The sequence below is a fragment of the Crinia signifera genome, chromosome 1 (genome assembly GCF_055691185.1).
Source record: "Crinia signifera chromosome 1, ASM5569118v1, whole genome shotgun sequence".
NCBI classification, from domain to species: Eukaryota; Metazoa; Chordata; class Amphibia; order Anura; family Myobatrachidae; genus Crinia; species Crinia signifera.
Genome location: NC_139217.1, coordinates 372,839,203 through 372,854,691, shown reverse-complemented (window position 1 = coordinate 372,854,691; position 15,489 = coordinate 372,839,203). Strand labels below are relative to the sequence as shown.

Sequence of the window (15,489 nt, the reverse complement as noted above, 5' to 3'; positions counted from 1 at the left end):
AATGGTTCTGCGCGTGCGTATATGCACACCATCGGAACACTTTCCGAATTCGTGTCCGAGCAAAGCGATCAGAATAAGGGCCACAGTACCGATATTTACAAGTTATTTTCAGATTTTTGATCTTCACGTTCGCTCCTCTTATCTGAAAATGCCCATACACCACCAAATTGTAATGTAGCTGCAAGGCTGCTCTTCCAAGCTAGACGTTCAACGTCTGCTGATCTGCTCTGTGAGTCCCTCCATTGTTTGCCTGTATATTACTGTATTCAATATAAAATACTTCTACTCGCATTCAAGGCCATTAATCTGACTACTGAATACGACAACATATATCTCTTCGCTTATCTCAAAAATAGTTTTGACATTACCAATGGCACCAGGCAAGTATGCCCTCTTTCCCCCCTTGTCTTTGCCTTAGCTATAGAGCCTTTAGCTGAGAAAATCTGCTCGTCCGCTAGTATAGTAGGAGGACCTATAATTTGTGATGTATTTTATAAGATAAGTCTTTTTGCCGACGATGTTTTGTTATTCCTTCTGCAGCCCGCACTCTCTCTAAAACACCTCCACTCTGTTTTGGAGGAATATTCCAAAGTTTCCTATTACAGTGTAAGTTAAATACTTCTGTAACAGAAGCCTTACCTCTTAACATCCTGCCTGATGATGTTAAGCACTGAAAAACATCTATAAATACTCTTGGCAGACTAAGTCCTTAAAATACTTAGGTTTCCAGTTGGCTAGGGATTGTGATCTCTTGGACTGCAACTATACCCCCTTGCTTCGGGCATTTGAGCAATTAACCAAAGAATGTTTTTTACATGAGGTGTCTTGGTTAGGCCAAGTCGCCTTGGCCAACATTATATTGCTTCCTAAACTCTTGTTTCTATTTCACTCAATTCCTAGACCTATTCCAAAGTCTATCTATGCCAAATTTAATACGATTCTCTACCACTACATTTGGAGAGGGGCCAGACCTAAAATTTCCAGAAATGTCCTGGTTCTCCCTAAAAATATGGGTGTTGTTGCCTATCCTGAACTTGAAACTTATCATGAGGCTTGCCTACTCAGTCAATTGACTGATTGGTTCAATCTAAATAGTCCCAAACCCTGGGTGATAATGGAAAGATCATTTTTGTGCATACCTCTGGTGGATTTGTTGTGGTTGCCAGCAGATGTACCAGTGTTGCGTTCCAGTCTGGGCAATACAGTTATCTCTACAAGCTTGGCATAAAGTGGTCTCCTTTTGTGAGGGGATGGCTTTACCCACAACGGTATTGTCACGATCTACCATTGCTACAATTATTCCTAATTTACGTTTTGACTCTTGGATATCTAGGGGATTATCACTACTTGGTGATATCTGTAACTCTGAGGGATTGCTCCCCTTCAGCAGTTTACAGCAACTATACAATATACCGAAACAAGATTTTTACAAATATTTGCAACTTCACCATTGGTTGAGCTCCCAGTCTACATTCAAGGTTGGTTCCTCTACTAATATGCAGCTGATCCGCTTCCATCTTCATATGATGCGAAGCAAAGGAGCTATCTCATGAGGGTATTCTAAAGGAAATCTGCCCTCTTAGATTAAGTGGGAATTTGACTTTAACAGGACTCTCGATATAGAAGATTGGAATTATATAGCGGGTTTATGCTTTAACATTTCTAAATGTATTTCTCACTCTGAGATGTATTTCAAACTGTGTAATAGAGCCTATTTCACGCCTGACAGATTACACAAAATATGGCCTACATCATCAAAATACTGCTGGAGGCAATGTGGATGTATAGGCACTTTATTTCATGTTTTCTGCACCTGCCCGAAGCTGCAGCCCCTATGGTCTGCTGTATTTAATGAAGTGTTCATGGAAAATGTCCCTGTTGATCCTGTAATAGCCCTTTTTCATTCTCATCCCAGACTACAATCTAGTGAGGATGCCTACATACTAGGTCATATTTTTATTTCTACAAAAGCAGCTATAGCTCAAATGTGGAAGTCTGCTTTACTTCCCACCCTTTCTACTATTATTCATAAGATACACAAACATTACCTTTATGAAACAGCTGATTGTATTTATTCCACGGCTTATTCGGCGATTAGGAAGTGGCTTAAATGGGGCGGGTACATGGAGAAACAGGGTTACTTCTTCTTAATTAGCACTCCTCCCGCTCTGGACTCTTACATTCGGATTATGCGCTCTTAGGCACACACCTGGTACCCCCCACCCTTTTTTTTTCTTTCCCTTTCCCTTCTTCAAGTAAGGAGCCATTATCAAGTGGCTCCTTGCTGCTTTATCATAGATGCAATTTAGGGTAACGGTGGTGTGGGGTGGGGTGCCCCTGGACTGCTTGAGCTGGGTAGTTTTAGTGCAGCACGGCCCTACATTCTATTAACACTTAGCGAGTAAAAGAAAAAAATGTGCTAAGTGTTAATAGAATGTAGAGGCGTGCCGCACTAAAACTACCCAGCTCAACCAGTCCAGGGGCACCCAACCCACACTACCGTTACCCTAAATTGGGTCTACGATTAACCAGCAAGGAGCCACATGATAATGGCTCCTCAGTTGATATATCTAAACTTAGAGCTACCTACCTTGGAGCAACACCAGACTACAGGTGACTGCCGACAAGCTGGCGGGGACCCGGGGAAGGCGCAGTCGGAAGGGGACACGCGCGCATCTCGTGTGCGTGCGTCCCCTTTCGCAGAGCAGATGGCGGCTGGCGATTCTGCCGCCATCCCCTGCAAAGACTGGGCCTGCTCCATCTGTATATGTTGGTTGGAATTGTCATCTGTGTTATATCCATCTGCTGAAATACTATAGACTGTTGGTATACGTATCTCTTTACTGTAACTATCTAGATTGCTATAAGTACCTGTTTGCTGTAAATAGTCATACTGTACATTTAAAAATATGCTGTTATATCTCCCCTTTGTTGATTAAAGCTGTTTTATGCATTAGACCACAATACAATAGTATATACAGCTGTATACTCTTTCTTAAAAGGTATTAAGGTGTGCATAACCACACTAGAGGTATTCTATGCTAATAGACGCAGTTTGTGTCTGCAACAAACTATCTTATACTGTACGTCAATGTTTTTCAACCACTGTGCCGTGGCACACTAGTGTGCCTTGAGCTGTTCTCAAGTGTGCCCCCACATCTAGAGATATCCAAACCAGTTTACATCCACCACCAGCCACCAGTTCAACTGTTATTTACTGGTCTCTTCTTTTCATGTAAAGGGACAATGTATTTTATTTTTGTTACCTGTGGGGACCAGTGTTTTTTTTTATATGGAGGGCAATGGGTTTGTTTTTTTCCTGTGGGGACCAAATGTGCTTTGCCCTGTGTGGATCTCATGGTGTGCCTTGGCAATTTTAAAATCTTATTTAGTGTGCCGCAAAGTAAAAAGGTTGAAAATCGCTACTGTACATAGAACATAACACATGGCATATGATGTCTCAATTTTAAATAGATTTAGAATATTTAACTAGTTATTACAACGGGTGTGGTATATTTGCCCGACAGTCGGGATTCCGACAGTCATTACTCAGACGTCGGAATCCCGACTGCACAGCGGGGGGAGCGCAATGAAGCTCCTTGCGGGCACGCTGCGCTCGCCACCTATTTTATTCTCCCTCTATGGTGGTCGTGGACCCCCACGAGGGAGCAGTCGGGATTCCGACCTCGGAGTAATGACTGTCGGAATCCCGACTGTCGGGGAGCCGTCCGGCACCCATTACAACATTGTGGAACAGCTAAAACATTGGCTCATTTACTGACATTGATGTGACCTTCAATGTCATTATTTCATTTTGCATTAGCACTCTGTAACCTCTGGATGCCTTGAAAGATCAATCTTTTGGGGGGAAAACAAACATTGCTGTCACGAAAGACCGGTGAATGCGTCCAAAGCAGTATCTTTTTACGCTTTTATTTTATTTTGTAAAGATCAGTGTCATATCATATAATTTATGAAAAATATCTAAAATATGTTGTTGTAACCTGTGAAATGCACTTTATAAAAGTAGCCAAAACATAAACAAATATTTACAGCATTACATTACAGAAAGAGAAAACACAGGAATATTTACAAGGAATAATAATTAGGAATAAACTTCAATCAAAGTGTAGTTCTATTCCATGCTTGACGTATTCTGTACCACGGATCTCCCAACACAGCAGCACTTATAAAGAAGAACACTAAGATCATTCCTTTAGCCAGAGTTAAATAATACGGCTCTCCTAAAAAAAAGAAATAAAATGTAGCACATAAATGGTTTATATGGAAACATACAGTTTTTGCCGTCACAGTCCTTATGCTGAAATATTTGGATATACTGTAGAAGAGGTTAGAAATCAGACTAACACAGAGTTGAGCAGGAAATTTGCTTGGGATGACAATGAGGTACAATGATGTCTTCTGAACTCCTGTATTGTAGGTACCGTTTTAAGATAATATTGGCCAGAGGTGGCTAATGCTGCATCTGGTTTATAATCTGTTGGTGGAGCAGCGGAAACAACATGCAAATGCTAGATGCAGCTTACCCAAGTGTATAAACTTGTACTGAATGTGTAAGAGCACGGAGATGCCCACTCTCTGCCGCTATAACATCGACAGTAATTCATACTACCATTGGTGCACTGTCAACACTTGCACCTGTCCTTTGGCAAATGCAGTGCCCCCATCTGAGCATGGCCTCTGTGAAAGCAGCTGTATGTCTGAGATGCTACATTACCAATAAACCCACAAGGCTGAATTTTTGCATTTAGTTAAGACCACCTTCCTGTCACCACCCAGGAATGCCTACCTATGCTATTTTATGCGGGAGATGTATGTAGCAGTGAAAACAGTGGTGATCCAGTTGAGAAGTTTCCAAACAATCATTGAGGCAACATTTATCAAATGCAGTCTATGGGAGGGTATTCAGTGTTGGTCGTTAGGTCAGTTTTGGCGGATACAGAATATTTTCAGACTAAAAAAAAAGTCTAATTGATTTAGCCTATTCAAGGTAACTTTTTCTCACCATTCTAAAGCATTCCACTTGTCAACTCATTTTGTTTGCCTCGCCTGTCTAAAGGCCAATATTTAGACTTTTTTTTTGTCTAAACTCTGTAATGTTAATCTGATTTAGCCTATTCAGTGTCAAACTGTTTATTAAATGTATACAACAGTTTTAAGTCGGGAACTAGCCTTTTTGTTGGGACTAGTGTTCAAAACATTCAAATTTTATTTTAATATATATATTTATATTTATGTTTTTTTTGCTGGGCAACGATTAAAATTTTTAATGGCATGAAATTTGATCGATTAATTGTGATCAATCGCATTGTTTAGGCACATTAGTGCTGTTTACCTACAACCTTGTCGTCAGGGGTTCCATGCTGGTGCCAATGGGGATTGCATGCTCTTGCCAGAGATTACTTGATCGTTGCTAGGGGGGTTTCTTGCTCATTTTCAAGAGGGGGGTTTAACCTGTTCATTGCCAGGGGGAGAGGTTATGTGCTTGTTGCCAGGGGGGTATGTGCTTGTTGCCAGGGGGGGTATGTGCTGACAGCTAATGAGCAGGGATCCAGCTCACAGTGAATATTAATAAGGGGGTCCCCACTCTAGTACTGCTGGGGATAGCGCATAAGTAATTAGCGGGAACCCGCCTCGCAGTGAATATTAATGAGCGGGTCACCCACTCAGTACTTATGCGGTTGTCAGTGCCGCTATGCCGGCAGCACTGGAGCGGGGACCCAGCTCGCAGTTAAAATTAATGAGTGGGTCCCCCCCTCATTACTTATGCGGCTGTCAGAACCGCTATCCCCAACAGCGATAAAGCGGTGACCAGCTCATTAATTTTCACTGTGAGCCGGGTCCTGCTCATTTTGGCAGGCAGGGTGCTGTGAGGCGGAATGCCTGTTTGCTTTCCGCTAGGAATAGGTGGAATATCAAACTAGCGGAATATATTCTGCCAGACGAGCTGATGTTGTCAAAGTCGAGTTGCATGTACACCACAATAGAATGGTATGGCCGCCATCTTGGTTTGCAGAGTTACGCAAACAAAGTATCGGAACCAGGTTTTATAATAAACGCGAACTAGCCATACCGATACACATAAATTCGTGCACAGCCATACCGATACACATAAATTCGTGCACAGCCATACCGATACACATAAATTCGTGCACAGCCATACCGATACACATAAATTCATATTCCACACTTACATACTAATAAAATATAGATAAATGGTTTTAATCCGCAGCACATAGTTTAAATGGTGAAACGCGATCTTTCTTGTACATATTTCACATCTTTGTGTTCCGTCTCTCATGCGCAGTGCTCCGGTTCTGGTTTAAAGTTCGCAACTTGTAACAGCAAAAAGTTATGGAACAATCACATATTTAATGGTAATTTCACAATGAGGACAGTGTAACTGGAAGATCCAGATGTAACCAGTTTCACAAAGACCTAGGTGCATTCCCCTGCACCAATCCAAGAGAAGCGACATCCGATCTTCTGACCAATGATGACCCTCACTGCCCCCCTCTACCTGGACACTATAAGAGTTCAAGCACATTCTAAACTCTCTCAGTTCTTCTACTCCCCTGGACTGTATTCTGGACAGAATATAGTGAGCTCAGACCGGGTTTGAGCCAGTGCTATTGATGAGACGGTAACATTTGCATTTCTGTATGCGTATTCTGTAGTGTGGCTGATTGTATTTATATCTGTTGTTTTTCCCTTGTTAGTTTAGAATCTATTGTTTTATTGTATTACAGAGTGTAAATCTTGTTCTGTACATTTATATATATCTGTAACCCCCTGTTGTCCGCTAGGGACCAAAATACATGGTACAGGGACTTTATCCCCTTATTCCGTAATTTATACAGAGTCTTGGCTTTTATTCGCATTTAGCGACAAAGGGTTATAAGGAAATTGTCCTTAATATTGTACACACATTTGGGTACTATGTACTGCCAAAAGATACCGCTTTATAGGTATCGGTATAGCGTGTTTTATACATGGGCAAGGTTTGCTACGCTTTGTTCGCACATAGCTAAGAATAAAAGGTTAGTGGCTTACGGACACAGTACGTAAACTGCGCACTTCACTTATTATCTTTTGGTTTAATCTTGGGAATTGATCATGTAAATCAGCAAACTGACCGTGAATATACCCTTACAGCTGATTGCTGGCTATGAGCAACTTTTCCACTCTTTTCAGTGTTACTTACATCTACAGATATGTCCTCATACATGTTTGCTGCAGTCACTCCACACAGACTGTCTGGGCATGACAGGTCAATTGAGAATCTAGTATCTGGCATCTTTTTCGGTGCAATGCAATATGACAATGGTGCGCAGTGAGACTGTACTCATTAATATGATACAGAACACTTGCATATCGGTGTCTCTGAGTCTGTACACCAAGTGCTACAACATAGCAGCAGCAACAACTTTTATCCAATCCAAGTACTTTATACAGACTCCGCAATATCAAATTAATCAGCACACTCTCCTCGTGCATTCTAGTCACATTGCATTGTGACCAAAATGCATTTTTGTCAAGAAAAGATGCCCAATGTTACCTATGCAGAGAACCTGTATGCAAGGGCGTAACTACCATAGGTGCAAGGGGTGCAGCTGCTATGGGGCCCAGAGCTGAAGGGGGCCCATCTTTACTGTTTAAGTAATGTTTTACACACATTTATCACCATCAGCTGCTAAATAGGGGGCCCTTAAAAACCTTTGCTATGGGGCCTACGAATATCTAGTTACACCCCTGCCTGTACGCTTATTCATGCCAAGCATCTTCCCCTATATAGCGTACTGAGGCTACATGTATGAGGCTGTCTCTGTATATGAAATATGCAAGAATTTAGCACTTTCAATTGTGCAAAAATGTGCACAACTATTTGTGTAATAGTAGCATATTAGAAGAAAAAGTGAAGATAGTGATCGCTTATCAACATTGCAGTCTAGACAGAATATCAACAATGCAGCTAAAATCTCAACCTTAAAACCCAAAAGTGAGAAGCATCACAAGCAGTTGAAGAACAGTTCACAATTCAAATTGGGAAGCCACACCAACTGCCATTCCAAACTGACTCACTGGCAGTTAATGTTTCATCCCTATTTGAATTTTGAACTGCAGCACCACCGCCAAAGCTGCCACTGATCACAAGAACCTGATTTCTGCAATCTTACTGACACACATACACAAATACTATTCTTTTGACTCTATTCCAGACTTGCTGACTAGTAATCACGAATAAGGAAATATTATGATTATTTAATTGAAGTGTAAAGTAAGACCGTTTGGAATTCCTTTACATATCCTGCTAGATCATGTCGAATATAACCTTTTGTTTCTAAGTAAATGGTTAACCAGAATTACAGCGGAATGCTTATCAAATTACCGACAGTTTTTTTGGTCGTTCATCAAGTGCAAAAGTCTTAAGATTTTAGATGTAGTAGATACTGCAGCTGCACAGACTACAAACACATGTACCTGTGTAGTACTTTGTCAGGGGATAAGCCAGTTTCTGCCAGCACACATCATTCTTCTCACAGTCATATTCTGTGTACGTCATCTGGAATCTGGAAACACAAGCTACATTACCAACACTGCCACTGTACACAGGAGTTGCACTGTGAGGACACAAGTATTTCGAACAGCAATATCTGTTTACAAGAATATTAATTATGAATAGGGCAGTGGTTCTCAAACTCGGTCCTAAGGACCCCACACAGTTCATGTTTTCTAGGTCACCCAACAGGTGCACTCATTGCTGACAGACACATTTTAAGAGATCCACAGGAGGAGCTATTTATTTAACTTGTGATTCTGGGCCTTATTCTGGTTGGTGCGTATATTTCCGAATTCTTACGGATGGCGTTTTTTAGCCGTCTGCGCATGCGTGGGGAACGCTATGCGCATGTGCCACGCATGGTCTCCGTACTTGTTCTCATTAATACCATACAGAAATGTGCACCGCAATCACTCGGGAAATATGGGCGTATTATGGGCGTCATTCGGAACTACACACAGGCGTACTTTCAAAGTGGGCTAAACTGGGCGGAAACATGGGCGGACACGGGGGAGTGCACTTATTTTGGTAGGCGTGCATTCGGATAGCACGCCGAATGCACGCAAACAAAAAGGCTAGAAATATGCGGTGTCCATAAGCAAGTATTGCTTTGCAGACACCACTCGGTCATGCGCTAGGCAATCGGAACGCCTAATCACTAAAACCATTGTCAGCTGAACACAATACAATCCACTCCTTTACTCATTACTCATTAATTACACGCTTGTCACTGCTTCAATTGGAACCATTGCAGCTTAAATGGAACATTAGTAAGCACACACATATATGCTGCACTTTTCACACACTTTTACACTGCAAATAATGAACACAACTTAATATTAATAATAGAAATACACATGTCCCTTCTACATGTATCAATTAAACCACACATTTTTGGGAAACAAAAAAACATTTATTACATGAACTTATAAAATAAATTAGAAACCGTCACAAATTAAAAGGTACCATTGCAGGAATAAAATTAAATAATATATAATAAATACATGTATTCTTGACATACATAGCCACAGCAGAATCATTAGGAACACATCAGGTGGCATCACAACAAAAGTATAGCACCAACACTTCAAGTACAGCACACAGTAATGGTAGCCGAAACAGGGCAACAGGGGAACCAAACATGACATTCGAAACGAGGGCAAATGTGGGTACCCTCTGCACGGAATTGGACACAGGAAGCTGACACACACAGCTCAATGAAAGATTTGGGAAGACATAAGGGTAGAGATTAATGCGGACACAAGTTCATCTGCGGGCACGTTTGCCCCTGGCAGGCTCCTTGCCACGTGCAGCAGCTCTTCGGCCACGGCCACGTTCAGTGCAGCAGATGCTGGTGAGGGGGGGGATGCTGTTCCCCCTCTGGCAGCAGGGAGTGCTGATGGTGGGAATGCACCAGAAACGGATGACATTAGGACCCTATTGCTGGCAACTAGCTCCACCATAAGCTCATTATGGTGGAGGAGGAGGTCATTTTGCCGCAGGGCTTGATCAGCCAGCACCTGCAGGCTAGCAGAAATTGATTGCTGGGTGGCAGCCATAGCCTGCAGGCTCCCAGCGATACTCTGGTGGCTGCTGACCAAACCCTGCAAGACCTCTTCGGTCCTACGCACCCGCTCTGATGCCGACTCTCCCTGCTGCTGAATATGGGAAAGCACCTGCACCCACCTGGCCAATTCAGCCTTGGTCAGTGGCTGCTGCAAGGGCCTGGTACTGGTGGCAGGTGGCACAGACTCCTCAACCTCAAGAGATTCTTGACCAAGCGGTGGGGATGCTGGTGAAAGAGAACATTACAATTACAACACATTCCATGCAAATTTAGGACCAGCTCCTTATGGCATGGCAAATAATTACCTTCAAGCAAAGAAGCCATGACTTCCGCTGGGGACTCGCTGTCCATGGTGCTCACTCCCCGGACCTCCTCGACTGCAATGCAGCACTCTGCCATCTCTTCCAGGGGGGTGAGCTTCAGCTTTGATGGCATGGGGCCAGCCCCAGAGGTGTGGCTGTGTTCCCACCGCTGGGTCAATTTCTTCTTGAGGTTCGTTTTGAAGTCGTGCCACCTGCAATCAAAGTTTACATATTAATACATGTCACTCCTCATGTTTGCTGTAGCACCCATTGCAATCTGCAACAGATTACAGCATGTGCCTCATGACACCAAACTTACATTATATTAAATTTGAAAACCAACCCTTAGAAAATACACTCACACTCACCCTACAATAACTATAAATTAAATTACATGGCAAACATGTCTGTGCCTCCAAGCAACGTGACCGCCCATTGACCAACTCCATCTAACATCTAATGTAAACATTACTGGTCTTGTACTGCTCAAATGTAACACACATGAACTTGCCTCTTCTTAACGTGCTCCGTCTCATGAACTTGTGGAGCCACCGCATTAATCTCCGCCGTTATGTCCTCCCAGATCTTCCATCTCCTTGTGTGTGTCAACCGGTCCTGTGGACACTCGATCCAATCCCGTGCGCGGGGCACCAGGATGGCAAGCTCCTGCGCTTCGAATGCGATGTTTCTGGTGGTTGGTTCCTCTGTTGCCCTATTTCGGCCACGCCCACTGCCACTGCCACGGCCACGGCCACCTGTTGCTGTACTCGAAGTGCTGGGCAGGCTACTCTGTTGGGAAGCCACCTGCTGTGTTCCCAATGATTCTGCTGAGGCTGAAGATGGGCCAGCTGCCGATTGGCCTGATGTAGATGGCCCATCTGGCTGCTGTTCTCCCAATGGCTGGTCTGGGTTGATGGGGACATAGGTGGTGCGGGAGTCCATGTTGCCAAACAGGTCCTGCAACACCTGGTCTTCCTCGGAATCTGAGCCAGCCATGTTTGCAAGAACATTGCATTTGTCTAACACACCTTTATATCCTATTTCTGTAATTGGCGTACATCAGCGTCGACCGTGCGGCGCATAGGCCACGCCCCTAGCTGCAGGAAAAAAAAACCTGGCAAACTTAGTAAGTCTGATTTAGTAGCTAATTGCAGATTTGTACTCCAATGACCAACTAAAACTGAGGTCAGACATGAAATGTATATGTGAATGTACATCTGTACTGAGCACTTGTTTGGTATGTAGTACAAATGACACTACCCATTCCATATGTAAATCCAGTCCACCACTTAGGCAATAGTAATCAGTGCTAGCATCCAAATCACATGTGAAAGGTCTCCAAATTCAGCCTTGATGCTAGCTACTTTTCATTCCACATCTCTAGTCTGGCCCAGTAGAAGGTAAGTGTACACATGGCACCATGGCCTAATATTGGGAAAAGGTCTGGCACTATTTGCTATGTTTCTGCCTGTATAGCTTTCACTATAATAAAGCAGTTTAGTACCTTGTAGAGTTAGGTGTAACTGGCTAGTGATGCAGACTATTTCACCTGTTGCTTATACCCATGTTTGGTGAATGTTATAGATTATATATAATGGGTTCCCAACTTATTTTACACTGTCTGTTTAGGAGATAGTAAGTAATGGCATGGTCTGCTCAACTATGCAAAGGTACAGCAAGTGTGGGTTTGCGATGCAATGGGTTAGCCGTCTGTTGTGGCACATACACGCTGTTACTGTCAAAATGAACAATAAAGTTAATACCAAATATCACTCTGATCAACCAATGACAGGACATGATTGCTTTAATCGTGCCATTGCTAAGATGGCGGCCTATGGGAGAGCAGCCCCATTCTCACCAGCGGAGCTGAGGACACTGGTCTCCGTTATGGAGACCAGGCTGGGGCAGGCGGGCCCATTTATTACTAACCGCCAGAAGCGGAATGCGTATGCGGTGGCCCGCCGGCGCATATACGCACGCACACAGGTGCGGAGGACCATCGCTCAGCTGGAGCGGCGATGGTCAGACCTGAGGCGTCGGCAGCCGGATTTGCTCCAGCAAATCAGGGCCAGGATTGCGAGATGGCCATTTGTACATGATTGCTTACATGACATTATTTAAGCCAATAAGGTAACCAGCCTGATCATGAGTTAAACATGGCATACACTATATGTGTGCTACTTCCTGTTTGACACCCTGTAATGGTGATAAAATATGTCATTGTGTAGGATTATTGATTGTGATGCTTACAATGGCCCAAATGTCACATCATAACTGCCATGTTACAGGCTGTGTTTTGTAAAAGACACTAAGGAGCTGATTGGCTGTACATTTATCTCAACTTATAACCTTTGGATTTATTGTTTGTTAAGGCATCTGTCCAAATGACCCTTAATTGGCATTTTTTTTTTGTCTCAAACACAGCACGGGATCGAGCAAGACAGGCCCGGGAGGAGGCAGAGGCGGCCCAGGAAGAGGTTGCAGAAGCGAGGGCCGAGGAGGTGGTGTTGGAGGAAGGGATGGAGGAGGAAGTGGAGGTGGAGGTGTGGGCGGTGGAGGTGCCAGCAGAGGAGGCCCCGGAAGAAGAGGAGGAGGTGGAGGCCTGTGAGGTGGTGCAGGCGCCCGAAATTGGTATGTATACATAAGGATTAATTATTCCTTTTCTCATCTACTATTTGCTATGTAGCACTGGTGATTCAATTGTGTTTTTAAAAACTATAAATTCATATAACAAACAGGGTACCAACAGACACACTTATATAGGGTGGCCAAACCATCCCTTTCATCCTGGACACATATTAATGACACAGGTTGTGAGGATGGCTTTCAGGTCAATTTTAAGTGCCACTGAACCTGTGTAGTTAATCTGTATCCTGGAAGAAAGGGATGACTTGCTCAAGTAAGGGTTACATGTCACTGCTGCAAGCATACAATCTGTAGCCTCATATAGGTGAGTAGAGTTTACTGGTGATTGATCTTTCTAAACTAGATTAAGTATGACATAAATGGAGTATGGACAGGCGTGGCTTAGACTGGAGTAACAAGTGGTCAGTGGCCCTGGGCCCTTCTCTAGCTAAACCCCCCCCTGCGGTCTGCATGTATGGTTGGCACCATAATTGTGTGTTGATTTGGTCTTAGTAATGATTTTGTGCATGGGAGTGGGTTAGTGCTGCAGCTTCACCTAACTGGCATTATGACAATGATTTATGGAGCAGACCATCAGCAGGCAAGCCATGCTTGATTGCACAAATGTACTGAGCCTTTCTGAGCGTTGACTAAGTCCCATGCCCCGCTCCATCATATAACAGACACTGAGCGCTTTTTGATGAGTTGGGATTGGTGCAGCGCATGACATGCTTCTCAGAGCTTAGTCATGGGTGAGTTTGGATTCATAAGGAGCACTATGACTGTGAGGTGTTCTACAGAGTAAAGGGTAGAGGGGGAAAAACAGGCTTTCCATTTAGTATGTATGCATGTATGTATAGCTGTAAGTGTCATATATATATAGTTATATATGTGTCTATATACATATATATATATATATATATATATATATATATATATATATATATACACACACCTGTCACCTTGCATTTGTAAAATTTAGGTATGACTATGTTAAATGTATGCATGAATATCATTAGTAATTTGACCCTTTTTAATATGTCCACAGATGAGTCAGCCCAAGCAGAAGAGGGTCTACGTGGGGCCCTCTTAAGAATCAGGGAACACATGCGCCAGGTCATGGCCGAGTTGGACCAGCTGCTCCATGTAGCATTATAATGTTTTAAATTATTATTTTCTTAAAAAAATTGTACATTTAATAAATAGTTTCTTACAGTTTGAAGTTGTCTGTGTGTTTGGTTTACATGGAACAGTATATGTGTAACTTGTTTATACTCTTTTAAATGAGTAAAATGTACATACTGTAGATAGATGTATGTTATGTTCACATGATGTAAGGGTTAATGTGTGTAATGAATGTAGTAGTAATGTGTTTCAGTATGTATTAGGATTTAATTGATTCAAATAGAAAACAATCCCTTTTTAATGAGGTTGCCTAATTGCATAAGTGGGTCATGTGATCGATTTCTGTGCTCAGATAAATAGTGTTGTATTTAGCGTAAATACTCTGCATCGGTGCGTACGGACAGCTTCCCGTACGTTCTGACGCGGTAAGACCGTGCAGAATCTGTACGTGTCCACCGCACACGCAAGGTTTGTATGTCGTCCGTACACACGCCCTGTTCTTAAAGAGTGAGTCCGTCCGAATGCGGAGGCTCGGTGGGCGTTTCTACGGACGATGTCCGCATAGCGTTGCGTGCGGCCCGCTCCGTACGAATTCGGGAAAGTACGCACCGATCAGAATAAGGGCCTCTGTGAGGAGACCTGCAAAACATGCACTGTGCGGGGTCCTGAGGACAGACTTTGAGAACCTGTGGAATAGGGTGAATATTGAAAATGAAATGTTTCAACTAACCACAAGAACCTGTTGGTTTGCATGCTTACCTTGTCATGGCAGGAGGCGGCTGGGCTGGGACTTTGATAAACTGTACAGAGGCCGTTAGTGGAAGTGACAAAGTACAGGCAGACACACAATTTATGTTAATAGTGGAGTAGCTGAAATAAAAGGAAACAGAACAGAAAAAAAACATACCATTAAAAATAACATGTAGAACAAGGAGGTAATTAATCTACTAGATCAATAGTAATTAAATCAATAAGATCGTGTTGTATTATTGATATAACCACATTATGGCTGCTATCGGTATATAATTCTAGGCAGCACTGGGTTATTGATGCTCCCGACAATCTTAAGTATTCAAACTCACAAAGAAATAGCAAAGGAGCAAAGATACAAGACATAGGAGAATATTCAATCCCGGGTCACGACTGTTGGGACGTCCTGAAAGCCGTAACCCTGTCCCATTCTTGGCCTGCATGCCCGAAAAGGGGGCGTGGCTGCAAGAAACGGCCATTGATCAGCAAATTTGGGGGGAGTTATTTTGATTCTGTGCAGGGTATTTACTGGCTGCTTT

General features: G+C 43.0%; 1 protein-coding gene across 1 annotated transcript in view; it reads right to left on the bottom strand.

The window, feature by feature from the left end:
• Positions 1 to 3,384: 3,384 nt before the first annotated feature.
• TCTN2 (tectonic family member 2) overlaps positions 3,385 to 15,489 on the bottom strand; it is a 40,525-nt gene continuing 28,420 nt past the window's right edge. Inside the window, exons 16-18 of the mRNA XM_083151294.1 lie at positions 14,960 to 15,070; positions 8,503 to 8,591; positions 3,385 to 4,244 (exon numbers count right to left, since the gene is read on the bottom strand). Coding sequence (XP_083007420.1) covers positions 4,123 to 4,244; positions 8,503 to 8,591; positions 14,960 to 15,070 — 322 coding nt within the window. The 3' untranslated portion in view covers positions 3,385 to 4,122. The remainder of the gene's footprint in view (positions 4,245 to 8,502; positions 8,592 to 14,959; positions 15,071 to 15,489) is intronic.